The 18,674-nt window shown below is 35.6% G+C and overlaps 1 protein-coding gene across 1 annotated transcript in view; it reads right to left on the bottom strand.

Moving 5' to 3' along the window:
- arhgap15 (Rho GTPase activating protein 15) overlaps nucleotides 1–18,674 on the bottom strand; it is a 709,745-nt gene that overhangs the window by 539,628 nt on the left and 151,443 nt on the right. The window contains exon 7 of the mRNA XM_028806513.2: nucleotides 8,620–8,709. Within this exon, the coding sequence (XP_028662346.1) occupies nucleotides 8,620–8,709 (90 nt within the window). The remainder of the gene's footprint in view (nucleotides 1–8,619; nucleotides 8,710–18,674) is intronic.

Raw genomic sequence — 18,674 nt, 5'->3', positions numbered from 1 at the left:
AGATGTTTGCTTACAAATCTCCTACAGACTATTGATAGCAGTAGAATACCAGTAACAGACAGTGATTACAACACCATATACAGTCTATAAGAACACACAATCGGGTGTGTTCAGGCCATTTTCATTATGAGAGTCTGTTACTGTGTACTGATCTCAAGATAAAAACTACATCCATAATAAAATCGAAAATTAATAATTAGAATATGCCTGTTGTCACACATGCATGTCAGAGGGTCATCAGAGGTAAGCACTACTACCCCAAAACACCAGGGGCCGTGATCACTTACTCTTCTGTCACTTTTGTCCAAAGAAGACACACATTGAGGACACCTAACTCCACCCACTCCAGTCCTGGAGCTGTAAAAGCAAAACCCTCCCAGAAGGTGGCATCTAATTTGGGAGATGAACCATCCACTATGGCTATGGAGCTTTGACACTGAAGCCTGACTGCTCTTCAGAGTCTTTAGAACCTCAGCCAACAGCTACCTCCCTTGTTGGAATAAGTTCTTTTGTAATTGCAGCATGTTACATAACCCGAAACTATATACAGGTAGATATAATATTAAAAAGGTGATACCCTTCCCTTAGTGATACGGCAGTAAGAAATCACATATGAGAAATAACTTAGTTTTCTTTAATGACGGTTTACGCGGCATAACAGATGAGGAAGCCATGACAAGACTATCACCGAAGTGGGAGCCCGATGTATACAGTCTGCCATTTTCATCGCTGCGCTGGAAGGATTTTCAGGACTGGATGAGGTTATCTCCCATCTGTCCGTCGGCTTCAAAGGTGTGCCAGGCAATGTTCCAAGGCTTTATACTCTTTATCAATGTGCAGGCCCCCACTTAAGCAAATCATGCCATTCCAAACAAGGAAAAGAAGATTGAATGTCATGCTGACTCTGACTCACAGAAATAGTACAATGCCCATTTCACAGTTTTTCCTTAACTTGTCTTGTCTTAAAAAGCTTACCTAGCAGTTCTTATATGGTGAACTCCTGCGTGCTAAATCTGGCCTTGTGTTAGCTGTACATGTGAGTGGATTTATAAAATATTTTTTGTATAGGTCACAGTGACATATTAAACTTATATTCTGATTACACAGTGTATGTTAATTTCAGTTTCTTTATTATTTGTCCTGATTGACACCCCATCATTTCCCGTTCACTCTTAACATACTCTCATCCAATGACGCTGTATAGAAAACTATTAGCCAGCTATCACAAAGGATGAATTTTTTTAAGTAATGTGGAAGGCTGTACAGAAAGAAAATAAGCATTTTTTTTTTCTTCTATTGGTAGGTCAGACATGAATCTTTCTGATCAATATGAAGTTCAAAGGAAAAAAAAAATGTCAGAATTTGAAAACAACTAATTAAGATGTAGGAAATTAAATACCTCATTTTAATTTTGATGCTTCGTTTAAGCAGTCCTCATTAGGCTCAAGGTGATTAAATACTTATGGCTCCCAAAAACGCTGATGTTATACCCATGATAGCAATGATGCTACATACTAAACAACAAATACAAAAGAAACATAGATAAAGCAGCATACTGTATATGCAAAATACATAATACATAATAATATTCTATGTATGTATATTCTTGTATGAGTTGCCGTTCGACAATGTTCATTTCATTGTGTTTTTTCAGTCATAAGCCTTAAGATGAATTTTTCTTTTGGTTTTGTCTTTCTTACATCCCCAGTAGTGCATCTCTCTCACAGTTTTTGAATAAAAGTGGGAAACCGGCAAAAAAAAAATGCCTGTGTATCTTTCATACCTTGTGAAATAATGCAAAACCAAGCCATATCTTCATTAAATACTGAAATCCATACAATTTTTTCATCTTATTTTATTTTTCTCCATTATTCCTTAGGTACAGTTGCCATAAATTAAATTGAATCTACTGTATGCTGACTGTTAAGGGGCTGATGTATCTCTTCCCTTTTAATGTATCCATTTGCTGCCTTCACATTTACCACAAAAAGAATACTAAGGTTCAGAGTATAGCAGATCACATTTTTGACATCCAATGTTTAATAAATAATAATTATTTGAAAGTACATTACTTTATTTCTAATATGTTTACAAACTGCATTTCATAGGTTTTTCAGCAGAGGCATAAGAAAATGGAAGAATTTCACCAGAAAATCAAATTGTATATTATGTTACTTCATATACAGCAAAAGTCTGACTCTCTTGCACTGAGAAGGGTTCATATTGCAGTTTGATTGATGAGAGATGGGTAGGTTTTATACTAATACATCTCACAGAAGCTGAAAGACCACCTTCTTCTTCATAATAAGATAAGAGCCTATATCAAGGCATAAAACAATTAAAGTTGCTATGAACATTTGACTGCCACATCTGTTACTTCTGGGTTAATGTTTCTGTGAGTTCCTGCTTAAAACCAAAAAGTCTCAGAAGGATCATGAGGTCCTGTTCTTACAGTGTGCACTCATACAGAAAATCAAGACCAAGTGGGCTTTTTCTTTACTGCTTCTCAAGAGGTTTTTGGTTTTCCTGAGCTTTCTTAGGCTCCCTGCCTTGCAAAGTGACAGGTGTGCCTCCTCAGTCAAACATCCCCATCTGTCAAGAGGTGCAAGAGCAAGAGCTCCACAATGCACCTCATTCTGTCTCACCGGGTAAGTGAAGAAACAATGATGAATAACCTTTTTAGGGGAGCTTCAAAAAGACGACAGCCCATCATTAATTAATTAAGATCAAAATCAGTTATTTAACTACAACTCTTAAACCAAATAGTCTCAAGTTTCTCCACCAACACAGCAACATCATTTGAAAAGGAACTGAAAGGAAAATGGGTGGAGGAGGAGGCGCCTGAGGCCTTAAGGTTTTGGATAGTTCAGGACACCCAGCTTTGCTGTCAGGTTGTTCCTCGATCCTTGTCCTGTTCACAGTTTTTCGCTAAATTCTGTTTTATGGTTTACCTAATCCTTAATTATGAAAGGAAGTGTGGCCTAGCATTAAGGACACTGGACCTAAAAAATAAATATATACTGTATATGAATCGATGCATGCTCAATGTATATATTAATTGCTTCTTTCACTTTCATTGGCACAGCTCTTATCCTCATGTTGAAAACAATGGCAACTACAGACTCCAAAGGGTAGAAGCAAGCCTAGGTATCTTATGAGGGAATGAAACACACCTGAGGATTCACAAACACCTATGAGGCCATCTGTCCCAAACATTATGGTGCCCTGAAATGGGGGGACCATGTACAAAAAGTGTTGTCATTTCTACATGGTGTGACCGAAATGTATACAAATACCCTTAAATGGAAGTCTGTAATATGCACATTAATCAGGTCTGAATTGTCTGATTTGTAATTTTAAACTATGGAGCAGAGGGGTGAATCAAGGAAAAATGTGTCTTTGTCCTAAACTTTACATATATATATATATATATATATATATATATATATATATATATATATATATATATATATACTAGGGGGGGTTCCCCCCTGCTCGCTTCGCTCGCCAACCCCCCTGGCCTGCACTACGCACAACCCACTTCGCTTCTCTGCTGCTCACGTTGTGAAGAGGGGGGCTGAACACACCCTAAGGAGACGCAGTGGCTCCTCCAAAACGCCCTCTTAAACGGTGATGCAATGGGAAACAAATAGGTTTTTTTTTACCTCCTCTTTGCTCGATCAGCTGCTGCTGCTGCCGTGCCGCATGATCTGCCTCCCACACGCCGTTTCGAACATTTAAAAGCCTGCACAGCTGCTGTCTTTCTCTTCTACTCTTTGCCTTTTATTTCTAGCCCCGGGCGTGGTTAAATCTCTTGGCACAAAGTCTCGTCTCGTGGGAAGTGAGTTCTTGATATTTTTTTTAGTTTATAATTTAAAACAGAATAACAATCTGAAAATCTAACAACATCACATTAAAATTCGATATATTCTGAAAAGAATGATGCACTTTTAGGCTTAGGATTTTATATAAATAGAGTAAATATACAGTACATACTGTATATGTGTGTGAGTTTGTATTTGTTGTTTATGTTTACTTCACTTATTTAATATAATGCTTTAAGACTGTGTTCACTATAGAGTGTCACTATATAAAACAGGCTGTTTGTTTAGGACTGGAGAAACTATGTAATTTTATTTTATAAAGTTTTACACAATCAAACACCTGCTGAAACTAAATAAGCCAATGAACATTTGACCTTGGCATGCAGAAAGATCCTGTGGGTCTTCTTTGTCTTTTATTTGTATGTTTCTTTAAAAATGTTCCAGAATTTTCCCTTTCAAGCCATTGTTTGCCCCCCTACATAACCCTTGCCTTCTGTTTAATATTTCAAGTTTTTTGGACTAGGTACAGTAATTTACAGCATAAGTAGGAGTTCAATTTTACCTTACTGTTGTTATTATTATTGTCACTGTGTTTTTTTTTTAAGGAACACAGAATAAACTGAACTAAATTAATGTGATGTACTCAATATACTGCATGTCCCTAAAAAACAACTTGCAAAAAATGGTTTTATTTTTTATTTTGATGTTTGCTTGGTCACATCAACTGTAGAGCTATCATAGAAATCAATAAATATTGAGCATTCACCATACAATACATATATCTGCATAGGAAGGTAAAGTATAAAAAAGGGCTCCGAATTATATAAAGTGAATTTCCTCTAAAACTCCTGATAAGGACACTGTATTTGTATCTAGGTTACTGTTTGCTTTTAGGACTTCCGACCTTATGACCCTGGCATGATTCCTAGTCATACAACCCTACAGCATGAAGAAGCCTTGCTTTGTACATGACGGCAAATCCTTTAGGATACAACCACTGGTCAAAGTGCACAGGCAGCCTAGAGAAGCTTTCAGAATCAGAACACTAGAGACTCAAAAATGGCCAACCATTTTACTAACATGCCATTTTTTATTAAATGATTAGGGGCAGAATAACTTAAAACAGTCATGGAGTCCCTTATCTGTAGCTTAGGCTGGTCTGCAGGGATGTTTCTGCATTTTGATACAAGTGGATAGGAAAGGTTTAGGGCAGTAGATTTGGCTATAATAAACATGTCTGTATCTTTCATTGATTCTCTTTTGATTTATAGTGGAAAAGTGCTATATCTTTTTTTTTTGCCTGGTAGTTTATGCATGCCATTTACTAATAAGTTTTTACTGAATTTTTAAAAACAAAAGTCTTGGAATCATACAGGAGAAAATGCTCGCTGCAGTGTAAAGGTAATGTTAAAATAATACTTTAAATTTAATTTAGATGAAATTTTTATTATGCTTCAGAAGTAGATTTGACGTGCACGCCTACTGATCCAAATCAGTCACAATTTCTAAAACACATTTAAAACTAGAAAGCAGCTTTGATTGGACAGTTCTAAGAAATAGATATGTGAAATAGATATGTGTTGCATATTAAAAAAGCAAGGCATCCATCAGCTGTCATATTTCATTGAGTGAAAAATAACAAGGAGTAAAGCCAGCTAGGCAACCTTTATAAGTCTGACAGCACAGTGATGCTAGATAGATATTTTTTCACATGTTTAACAATATGCTGAACAAATTACCACAAAACACTAGACATGAGATTATACTTAGAGTTACAATCAGTTACAATCCAAGTATGATGACTATTCCTTTCAACTGAATCAAGAGCATTGAAGTCACCATAGTGAATTCTTTGAACATTTATAAACCTGTCTTGCTATATATTATCAATAGCATAACTGTATATGAGCAATGCAACCATTCATGGAGTCAACCCACTGCTTTGAATGAAATGTAATAAGACGCACATCCAGTGAGGTAAGACTATATAAACTTAACAGCGTGACGATGCTAGATGAATGTGGCCTTAATTTTGTCTCTTCAGCTTCACAAGCATGGTGAATAAAATGCTTTGAACTGCCGAAAACACAATACATTTAGAATTGTAATGTTAATATTTATCTGTCATAACTTGGTAACTTGTCCTGGGATTGGTGCTGCAAAATTTTACCAGGACATACTCTGGCTCTTCACCACCCTGATTAGAATAAACTGGGTTTGACAATTTATATTAATATTAACTTTTATACTGGACGCTTTAATGTATCTGTAATCTCAATCTATTCCATAAGTGTTGCAAATACCCAATGGCATAAATTGAATAAAGCAGACCAAACCTAATGTAAATTTAATAATGTGACTTGTTAAAAACATACTGAGACCTCAGAATAAATTACAATGTGTAATATGACTGACAATAAACATGAACCCAGACTTAAACACTGTTCTCAAAGGGTTGTAACAAACGGAACAATCAAATTAGTTACTGACAGATTAATCAGAAATGTACGGTTTGTGGTATGTGTTTGTGTCCTAAGATAGATTTAGCATCCAGTGCTTGAGCGATTCCTGCGTTGAGGCAGTTGCTGTTGGAGTAGATTCCAGCGGCCATGACTTGTTACTAGATGGTGCCTCTTTGTGCAGAAGGATCATTTAAAACCCCATTTTATCATAACACAGATGAATATATCCATCGTAATAAAAGCTACTCTTTTAACTAGCAGAATGCATGCAGATTGTCTAAGTTATATATGATGACTGCCTGTGTTTGATTTGCAACATAACACATTTCAAGGAGGCTAGAGAATAGGACTCCGTTCCATTATAAGGCCCATTCATGCACACATCCAAGCGATACAAGAGCTCATTTGTCTTTGCCAGTTAACCTAACCTGCACATCTTTGAGAATATCAGATCTGTGTAAACCCTTAACAGTGACAATGGAAGTGCTATCAACATCAGGCACTCCATTTCATCTAGCAACTTTTCATAACATATACAACATTCTCAAACCTACCTAATCCAGTTCAGGGTGCTAGGAATGTGGGGGCAAAGCTTGTCCTGATCATATTAGGCAAAAGGCTTGAACCCATCCAGAGCCTGGACACCTCTCCATTATTGGAACTTCAACCAACATTCAATTAATAATATTAATAGACCATGCTTGATACAAACTAACTGGTAAGTTTGACACATATTGCTGAACAGACCTGAATGTAACTGTTTCTTTTTGTGTTGGAAAGAAAAAGAGAAGTAAAAAACAGTACAATATCAATATGGTGTCATAAACATACGTGGCATGACTCCCTAAGAAAATCTTATTTACCACAAGAGCATCCCTATAAATATAAAATGTTTAAAGTTGTAATGGTTTTTGCTAATTGTTGTTCTTCATCTTTTAAATCTGAGAGGCAGCCAAAAATGTATTGCCAAATTAACTTGGATGTGAGCCTTGTGGAAACAGTAACTAAGACTTCAGTAATAAACAGTGATAGCAATAGAATAAATAACTACATCCTGTTTTTATTAAGAAAGACGGAACAGATGTGACAACAATGAAATAAATGTCTCTTAAATATGACTGTGTTAAAACAACAATAAAACGAATCATAATATAGTAAGTGGAGACATAGTGCTCTGTACACTCACAGTTTAGAAATGGACTGTTCTTTTCCTGTCTTACAATTTCAGAATCACTTCTTTATTTTATGTAAGAATTCAGGCATAAACAGAGGAATGTTCACATTATTACAATGCCACCCAAGCAAATGTGGATGAAGTAACGTACAGTAAGTAAGGTGGGTGTCTCACAGCATGCAGTCTCAGTGTTATTAACATTTCACTTAACCTTCTATGTTTTATGAATGTTTTTAAATCCAAATGTATTTTCTATTATAGTTTCTGCTTCCTTCTAAATTGTATGGCTTCACTTTGACTGAAGAGTTAGAAACAACTTATAGCTTAACTATTCAAAATATTAGGTCATCTTAATATTTATGGAGACCATTAGATTACAGCAGCTTTAAGTATGTGCTTCATTCTGTATTCTAGTACAAAAAAGTTGAAAAGGACTCCTTCAGCATGCTATAATTTACACATCTAAATATAAAAATTCATGGTGTTAAAACATAACTAAAAATGACCACCTTGAAAAAGTTTGGCTATAGTGAATGGCTATAGTATATATCATAGAAATAGTTAACAAATTATTACTTTTCAAAATCTCTAAGCAAAGAAAAGTTTTAATATAACACATACAGTAGATTGTATATTATTATTAAACTAAATTTTAAATCACTAAATTATCCTGTTTACTTTCACAGTACAAGTATTGTAGTAGAGAATTGCGTTCCAGTTTTCCAAACCATATACTCTATTAAGTCTTACAGTGTACCTGTATTCAGAATGCTGCTGCTGCCCTAGATGACCCTGCGTGATTTAAGAACTGATGGTGGGAAACCTCTGAGCATTTTATTGTCAAAACGGTCATGCATTTAAAGATATACAACCACCTACACAAGCATAAACTTTCAACATTTCAAAACCTGACAAAGAGGGCTGTTATTATTAGGAGCACATCGTAATTTTAGGTGATTTTAGAAACAATCAATCTCAACATTTGAGTGGGCTGGAGATGTTGGCTGTGGGTTCAAAAAATACATTATTTTTTATGTTTGTGTTTGCAGTGTTTGTATAAGGCCCATGCCAAGCACATAAACAAATGATTGAGGACAATACTTACTGTACAGCATAGTCGAATGATATGAAGATGACCATGAAATTTAAAAAGTCCTACCTGAAAAACATTTTTCCGGCTAGACTTTTCACTGGTCCATTCAATCTGTGCTCCACAGAGGTCAACGCTTTCTGGCTTGCATCCTGGTTTCTAATAAAAAAATATATAAAATGATCAGAATAATCCTTTATCATAAGCTGTTAGATCCTTACAAAATGAGAAGCTGGCAGGTCCTGTTTTTTATATAAAAAAAATGATTAGTTAAGCTAAGTCTATTAATGTTCTGTGAAGCCAGAGAGTAAATGCTTCTCCCTAAAACATTGCACAAGCCATCAATATCCTTCTTTTCCATGAAATTTACAAGAATACCCATTAGACTGCACATAGACCACTATCTTCATCAGAGATTCTGGCCAAGGTTATCCCAAACAACTTAAAGAAAGTTGTGTTATTTCACAAGATCAAAGTGCATTTGTAAATAGTAGAGAATATGTCACACAGAGAAGAAGACACACTGTCACAGACAAAAGTCCATTTTGTAATTTGAGTTTATGGAGTGTGTGGGGTGTGGATCTGACAGTCCAGTGAGGATGAAGTACAGTATTTTTCTCCGACAGTGAAGAAAAATGGGCTACAATGGTGCTGTTATGTTGATTTACCAAGTAAAGGCAGCATGAGAAGTACCTCATCATGGATAGGTGAAAAGGGTAGAGTGCTTAGAAGAGAGATGCTTGCAGTCAGGAGCTGAATATTCACTTTGGGTGTGGACCCTGTTGGCATGTATTGTTGCATTTGGGCTACTTGAATTGCTCAAAAAGGCAGGAGAGGAGTGAACTGAGTAAAGAGACCTTTATTCTGGCACTTGAAGGAACAGTATTTGGGATTTATTCAGGATTGGAACTCTTATTCAAACACATAGCAAACTTGGCAACTTCCTAGTTGTCTGTCTTGCTCCAGCAGCAATCCTTCAGATTAAAGGAACTTGAAGGCGTCTTCCTAAGGAGAGTTTTGCTGAAGAGAAACAGGAGCAGCTGCTGGAGTGGAGCCAGAGGTGGTCTTGACAGGACAGAGAGAGAGAGCAGAACAGCATATAAAGTTAGGCCCATAAGTATTTGGACAGTGACACAATTTTCATAATTTTGGCTCTGTATGCCACCACAATGGATTTGAAATAAAGTAATCATTATGTGATTGAAGTGTAGACTTTCAGCTTTAAATTATGTGGTTTACCAAAAATATCATATGAGCTGTTTAGAAAAGACAGACATTTTTATATATGGTCCCCCTAAATTCAGGGTCTCAAATGTATTTGGACAAACTAACATAATCACAAATATAAAATCATTAAAATCTGTTGAAAATCCTTTACAGTCAATGACTGCCTGAAGTCTAGAATCCTTGGCCACCTCCAAGTGCTGGGTTGCGTGCCATAGTGAAAAGGAAACCTAAACCACAACAATACAGAAATGTTAGGGAGTGGAATGCCTCTTTCCTAAACTGTTGATACACCTTGCTCCACAGTTTGACACTGATTGGTCATCTGATTAGTTTTAGTGTTGGCTCAATTAAAGAGTGGTTTTGAATCAAAATGCAATACGCATGGAGTAGACGCTAAGCGAAATACAACGCGTCTGCTTTGCTTTTAGTTGTAACATGTGTATCGCATTTTACAGTGACATGAAAGTGATGTGTCGTAGTGAATCCAATTGATCATTTGGATGATATGTCTTTAATTATGACACCATAAAACCATGCCAATACCATATCTCCCTCTCTTGCATATGTATTGCATTTCAATGTAGTTAACAGATTGGATTACATTTCATTTTGGCACAAATAATCTTCCATAGAACCTGCCTCAGAGAATGAAAGCACAGTGTGATTGGTCACAATATGAGCTCCTTGGGCACTGCCAGTGTGGGACGAGCAGCCAGAGAATAGAAATACCACTTATACTGTTCCAGGGGAGCAAGCATGGGCACCTCTATACCTCCCCCGGGACACTTAGTGGCAGCCTCCCTGGCCAACGGGGATTCCCCAACCTCTCGTAGGGCTCCATGGGAGATGGAGTCCTCCACTGCCTGGTTGGGACCTGGGGTGGCCGCTAGAGGGAGCTGTCTGGATTCAACAGCCGGGCTGGACGAGTCTTCAGCCCCACCCGGAAGTGCAATTGGGACCAGGTGGTCAAACACTTGGAACACTTCCGGGTGGGATATAAAAGGGGCCAGCCACCAACACTCGAGAGCCAGAGTCGGGAGGAGGAGGACTAAGCTTGAGGAGGAGTGGTGATAAAGGAGAAAGCTGTTGTGGATCTTGTGTGGTGTTTGGGACTGTGTATTGCCTGTGGGTCACAGGGAAGACGTGCACCCACGGGTGAAGAAAAATAAAACCTTTGTTTATTTTATATGTGCCTCTCTGTCCATCTGTGTCAGGTCAGGTGCCTATATAGCGCCTTTGTTACAATACTAATACCAGCTGCATCAAGATCTTAAATTTACTATTTTGTGCTATTACAGTGATATCACTGTGGCGCACATTTGCTGTTTTTTTTTCTTGTAGAGATTTTTATTTTCTGTGCCTTTTTTTGTGGGGGCCACCATAATATTGGTAACAACATCCCCCATAAACATAAAACTGATTGTTGTTTTGCTTTATTGTTTTTTTTCTTATACTAAATTCTGATTTTGCTTTGCTGTTGACTTAAAATGATCCCTGTAAACCATGTTACATCACTATTGCTCCAAATACAATTCCTAAAACTTTGAGTCAATTATATGAGCACCTCAGGAGATTTGTTTAACTTCTCTTATTGACCAGCTCTGAAAAGAAAATCACAAATTTAAGAACATTACCTAGTGCTGCATCTACTCAGGAAAAAAAAAACCTTAAACCTACACCCTGGGTGATACCCAGTGAACCCCATGGATTCCTATAAGACTTGATCTGCAGTATAAAGGAATTGCTACTGATAACGTTAAAATACCACACATATCATTTTTGGTAGGAATGTCACTGTAATTTGTGTCTGATATTTATTCAGACACACACTCCCACTGCTCTGATATAACCAATTTTTTTTAATCAACTTTTGAGGTGGTTTTAAAAGAACCTGAAAAGGAGGCTGGAGCAACAACAAAACTATTAACTTAATCAAGGGTATAAAACAACAAAGTGCTATTCAAGATGCTAACAGTAGACACGAACTAAAGAAAGCTGTTAGTTGCTGCATTTAGAAATACGTTAAATAATAACATGAAAGATGAGATGGCTACTTGTGATATTTTGCATTGGAATTGGAACTCATCTTTCTGAAAGCGAAGAACAAATACTTTAAAAGAAAAATAAGTTGATACTGGTTGACTTGGGTGTGTGTAAATAGGGCACAGAATGTCTCGGGCATAGTGCTTCTTTTATGGTTCTGCTGGTCATTAAAAATGAAACCACTCAAAGCTGTAGGAATAATTTGAAATTAATGTTGAGCAGAAAACAATATTGTTGTGGTGCATTTTGGGATTCTAACAGTCTTCTAGAACCAGCCCCTATGACACCTTGTCATTATACAGAGGCACCAATTGATTCCACAAATGCAGAACCTTTTTGTGTGAAATTAAAATTAGTGAATTAAAATTCAGAATGTAGATGGGGGTCCCATTGGTAGTGGGGTAATAGAACATACTACACTTCAGACTGAGTTATACACAAAATATACATAGATTTTGAGCCACATGTCCTCCATTTAAACTTTGGTTTAAACAGCATAACCTCAATGCAATTATTGTAAACATAACGGTTTTGTGCTGGTTACTAAATCAAAGTCCGTTACTCATCTCTCATGCAGCACTATTTTTGAGATTCTTAAGGAATGTTTGCATTATCGACACATTTTTGGCAAACTAAAGCCATTACAATTACCACCTCACTGACCCCATGATTGTGCAGTAGACCTACTACTCAAAGAGAATGTTTATGTGCTGTGCTATCTTCTCCTGAGACAATAAAATTTGGGATAATGGGTTTATTCACCAGTCATCCTGTCCAGTGAGAGTAGGATTTGTTTTTGTGGAAAATTAACACAATTCAAAAATTGATAATGCAACATTCCTCCAAAATGTAAAAATGTAATTCAATAATCTATGTTGACACTACAATCAGCTCAACTTTAACTTTATATGGTGTTCTTAAGTCCTTTCTATTTGAGTTTATATATAAATAAAAATAAGCTACCTGCCTTAACATTGGTGTAATTCAACTGGTCACCTCCGTCCTTTTTTGTAAAATGTATCTGAACTGTATTGTCTCTTGAGCTTTTAAAGAGAATATGGCAATTCCACTGGAAAAAGTGTACAACCTCCTAGGAAATTACCACTTCTCATGCAAGCAACTGCAATTTGGTATTAGAAAAATGTTTCTTCAAATTTTTAGAGAAAAACTTACTTATTTTATTACTTTTTCTATTTTTGTGCAGTGGCATCCATTCCACATTAGTGATGAATTAAAAATGAAAATTTCACAGTAAACCAGACTGCTGGACAATTGCAATCTGACATTTTTGGAACCTGTGCAATTCTCGTTTTCAGCGTTGCTGAAAAGTACATTTCAGCAAATATGTGTAACATCTCCAATTTTATTTAATAGGTACAGATTAAGTACATCTCACAAAATGCTTCAGATTGTTACTGCTGTTTAGACACCTACTATAAAAGCTGACCTACTCCTACAGGACTCTACATAAAACATTCTGCTTGCACACAACACCATATTTACCAATCTGTTGCCTCTCCTGTTATCCAATTCTGAGGTCTAAAGTTACTTTTTTTTCAGATTTCTTTTGGAAAACACGTACTGCACAGAAATGAATTAAGAATCCTTCAAGATGATCAAACAATTAAAATTGCTAAACTTGTATATAAATTCTGCAAGACATATATTGCTAAAGCTTTTACACTTTTCCATGTACATTCTAGTAGAAATTAACATACTGGTTCTTATTCAAAAGACATCATAAAATGAGAATAAGTTGAAGTAATCCTCACAAGAATAATGATCTCAAAGCACATTGCAGTGATGGAGGTTACTCATGTATAATATATATGTTATCCTACCATAATTGACATGCAACACTCAAGAGGGTGTTAAAGGAGCAATCTTCACTCTGGGAGAGCAGATGCTGACATTTAGAAAAAAATATCTGAAGATTTTTTATAATTGTGCATTTAAATGCCAATTTCATATTCTACATTGTGTTAAGAGTTCAATAAGCAAGTCATTTTCAAATAAGCATTGCTAGATTCATTGAAAACACTACAACGAAAGATTATATACAATCCAGTCTGCTGATCATCTTTGCACTGATCTATAAATAATTATTAGAAAGGTAAATCATTAAATTATAAGTATGTATCACTGTACAATAGTCTGAAATAATGTAAGCCATTAAATCCTGAATTTCACAAATTGTACTTATTTCAAACTTGCTTAAGCTTGGTCCTTGACAGGAGCCATCGTATGGCACACTCATGAACACATCTACACCTCAAGTCATGCCAGGTCTAGTCTGGTTGTTCAATTCATCCAACACATACGTCTTTGAAATGTGAAAAAAGAAAAATCCACACGGACTGACCAGACTGGGAGTTATTATTAGAATTTTTAAAATTGCATTTTTTGCCTGAATATTGAAATTTTTTCTATTTTTTACAAGCCCATCTGTTTATCAGTACTCAGTCTTGGAATTAAGAGTATTTTATGGTATCAAACATACACTGTGTGCATGTGTGTGCGTGTATATATATATATTTATATAATTCCTTTTGTCTTTTGCAATGTGGATATATGTAGTATATTCTTTGTAAACAATGTTAGCTTTATGGAATAAACAAATTATTTCTGATACCTCTGCACATAATCATTCCTAATTCTTTGTAGGGTTTAAGTTCCAAGGCCTCCTGAGAAAAAGTGAAATCTAGGAGTGAAATCAATATATTATATGTAATATACACGGTGGTGGAATGTTTAATATTGCCCTTCACCCCTTAAAGGCATACTTAATAAAAAGCCTACTTAATTAAAAATAAAATGTAAATATGCATTTAATGGCTTTAATACAAATTCAGATGCCAACTTAATAAATAGCTCCTTAAATATCAAATATGTATCTTACCTTTAATGTACACTTTTGTGTAGTGGTTAAAATTGTCAGTTACTTTAATGGTATGGTTCAATGTCATGGTATGGTCTCATTGTGTTTGCATGGGTGTTTTTTTCTAGGTACTCCAACTTTGCTCCACTTCTTACAGAACTGCCAAATCCAGATTCGCTAAGCGTAAGTGTGTGTGCCCTTTGATGGACTGGTGTGCCATCCAGAGATGTTCCTTGCTTTGCACCAAGTGTTCCGGATTAAGTGAGTTGGAAAAGGAGTTGGTTGTTCATGATATTTTGTGACTGATTCATTTTCTTGGTATGTCTTCAATTTAAAATCTTTTAATTTTCACTTCAAGCTGTATCATGTAACTGAAAGGCCATCTTCACAGCTTTTGGTGCATCAGCAGAGACACTTTCCCTTATTTCTCGCTCTTTCTTTTACATGTCTTGTTCATGCCATGACTGCTGTCCGTAGACACCAAGGAATGTCCTACTTTATTACATCCAGAAGTATCACATTCTCTGCCAACTTAACTGGAGTTTTTTTTGCTTATAGGCACACTCATATTTAAACTGGGAAAACTTTTAAGCTCCATACTTAATTAAAATCGCAAAACATAGAAAAATGCTGAGGATTACTGAATACAAGAAAACAAACAACCATAGTGGAAATAGAATGTAAAGAATAATGGGAATAGGGCCTGGATTGTGAAATTGGGATTTTACCCAGGCTTGGGCTATAATACTCTGTGTTGTTCTATGAAACAAATTCTTTGGAGCAAGATTTTATGTTGCCACATAGTGGAGGCAAGTTATTTAAGCATGTCAAAAAGAATTACATTGGAATCTGTACATACAGTATGACAATAAATCTGACTAGCACTTTTTGTAAAATCAGAACATTTCAGTTTTCAAACAGCCAATACCATTGATCACCTGACTGTGACTATTAAGTGCACAATACCAAATAACACTCAGCGTTACACACTTTATATGGAATTGAATGTGCACATGCTATAAAAACAACTACTGAGAGAATAAAATGTGGAGATACAGAGGTCGGCAACTGAACTGTCCTCAAAAAGAGCAGATTATGAAATATAGCTATGCCACTCCAATGTGGAAGAAAGCAAGAGAATGAGTGAGGATGGATTGTTTGACTGAGAAGAACTAACTGATAACTTTTATAGTTTCTTGTCAGCAGATATTTCTTCAAGTCCATAACACTTTGAAGTAATTATGCATTTAGGACTGTTATGCCAATAGAGAGTTATGATTCGTAGCGCGTTTACATCGACTTTAAATGATTTTTAATCATCTTTTATATTACTGAATATTGGTCACAAGCTCTTGGTACTGTCCCCTGTGGTAGTAAATCCAATGTCGAACATAAGTATTAATAGGAAGTATTAAGTGCAAAGCATCTTTGTAGTTTTATCAGATTTTTTCACCATTTAGTTAAGGGATGATTGAGATGAATAAATTGTTTTTGTTTAGGCTGTTTGTCAGTCAATTAAAGTGGGTAAATCAGGGACATATAGCTTTATATATATATATATATATATATATATATATATATATATATATATATATATATATATATATATATCTACACACACAAAAATTATTGTTAAATTGGTAAAATATCGCTTGTAGATAACAAACAAATGAAATCATTATTGTAATTTAAGCCAGTTATAAAACCTATGGGACTTAAAATTTATAGGTTCTTTGTTCAAGAACTCCTGGGGGTGCTGTCAGTTATGACATTAGCCACAGAACAACATCACAGAAAAAAACGACAATGGTAGTCAGCCACAAAAATTGAACACAGAATAGAAATACTGTATACCAAGCTTACTTCCCTGTGAAATCATAAGATGTCCAGCAACACTATCGGCTCAAACAAGCAGAAACAGATATTTTGTATCATTCTTCATCATTTTTTGGATGCAGGAATGAGTTCTAAAGTTTCACTAGGCAATTTGCTTCTTACATTTGGTATTCTTTATAAAAGTCATAAGTAGAGCTGTAGCACAAGCCAAATGGATGCTAGAATAATTCAGTAGTGTTTAACAAGAAGTCACATTTGGTCACAATGATATGCAAGTAATTGTAGACTACAAATCTTGTATAACTGTTTGTAAATTCTTACGTTTGAGTGAGTAATACAAAATAGTTTTTAAATTGAAAATAAAATTAACCCACTTGCCATCTTCATTCTGTCAAAATGTGAAAAACAATATTTCAAAAAGACAATGCCCATTCATACAGTGTGGACTTCTCTGGTGTTGAATTATATGCTTCTGGCTACAAGATGACCATATCTGTCCTAAAATGATTCAACTCTGAGAAATGGGTGGGTGACATTTGGCCTCAACTTTGATAAATTAAATTTCAGTCACTCAGCTGAGAGTTCATAAGGGGCAGGCCTGACACAACACAAGATTACATCCATTAGCTCTCTGAACAAATGTGTGCAAGTATCAGTGCTTCAGGATTATAGCCAGTGCTAATTAAAAAAATGTAAACATTTGACAGTTTATATAAAATCCATTGTAATCATTAGAAAATATATTTGTGTAATACTTTTTAAAATACCCATCAACTTAGGTCACAATCAGATTTTTTTTTTTTAAAGATTTTTTACATTCTTTTTCCAAATCTGCTTATTTTAATTCAGGATCACGTAGGACAGACTCAGTACTTACAGAGTTAGAAGCAAGGCAGGAACCAGCCTTGGATAGGACATTATCTCACAACAGGGCATACTCACTTACAATGAACCAATTTAATATTGCCAGTCTTTTAGATTTTTTTCTGGATTTTTTATTGAAAAAAAAGATACCTGGAGAAAAATTGATGTGGTCCCCCAGCAAGGCAACATGGGAAAACTCCTCAAAAATATTAATCAAATTACGAAATGAACATACTTTGTCAAAGTGTTGCATTCACTGTTCTAAATTCTGAAGCAGTGTCTTGCAGTTAAAAGATATTGTTACCACCAACCAAATTCAGGCTTAACATAAACAATAGGGAGGAAGATATTTAAATAGAGGGGACTGGGTGTTGGCAGCAAACTGACCAATGCAGTTGATTACATAAATAGGAACTGTTGAAAATTGGGAAACCTGTCTTGTCTTTATACATGTTTTTGTTCTTTGAATAATTGTTTTTAGTGAAGTATTTGGAAAGTTCAATTTTCAGTCTTTAATTTCTTACATCAGTTTAAATTTTCTTTGTCTGAAAATATTAAAAAAAAATATATATTTTTATTTCTAACTGTGTCACATCCTCTCTTTGAATTCCTATAGGACTATTTCCCTTATGTGAGTTTTTAAATTACAATGCAAATGCATCAGCTGCTTTGCCTGAGATAGTTTAGCATTTGATATTCTGGTTTTGACTCTCACTCACTTGGTTTGACCTGGTTTTCCCCTAGTTGTTTAGCTCTGATTATTAAATATTATTTCCTTGGTGAATGCATTTTACAATTCCATTCTCACGCCCAGTTATGCCCCCTGCTAAGAAAAGCTCATTTTTGTACTCTGAAATATGTATCTTTTATTGTTTGTCTTCAGGAAAGGAAATCTTTTTCATTTTGGTGCTGCAGTATATGCGCATCTCCCAGTTAGCTTCAAAAAAGCATTGTGCCAATGGGAAACGTGATGTGGTCGGTTTAGGAAAGCTGGCAAGTAAATGGTTTGGAAAAGAAGATGAGTGGTCTTTTGGGTTTTCATTTGATATGTTTCCTTTTTTTTAAATTAAACCCTCATTTATAAAGATTTCTTTGTTCGAGCTGTCTCTTCAAGCCAAAGGATTTTTACGGGTTCCTTTCCCTTGGTAGACAACTTAGGAGGTATTTTTTAACTTTACAGGCAATTTTCCCCTTTCTGACCCTGATAGACTGCAGCCTCAGACAGTATGGTGGCTGAATTGGGGTGAGTCCATTTCATAACACCTTAGTTGTCTAT

The sequence above is a fragment of the Erpetoichthys calabaricus genome, chromosome 8 (assembly GCF_900747795.2).
Source record: "Erpetoichthys calabaricus chromosome 8, fErpCal1.3, whole genome shotgun sequence".
Lineage (NCBI taxonomy): Eukaryota > Metazoa > Chordata > Cladistia > Polypteriformes > Polypteridae > Erpetoichthys > Erpetoichthys calabaricus.
This window is presented reverse-complemented; position numbering and strand designations above follow the sequence as displayed.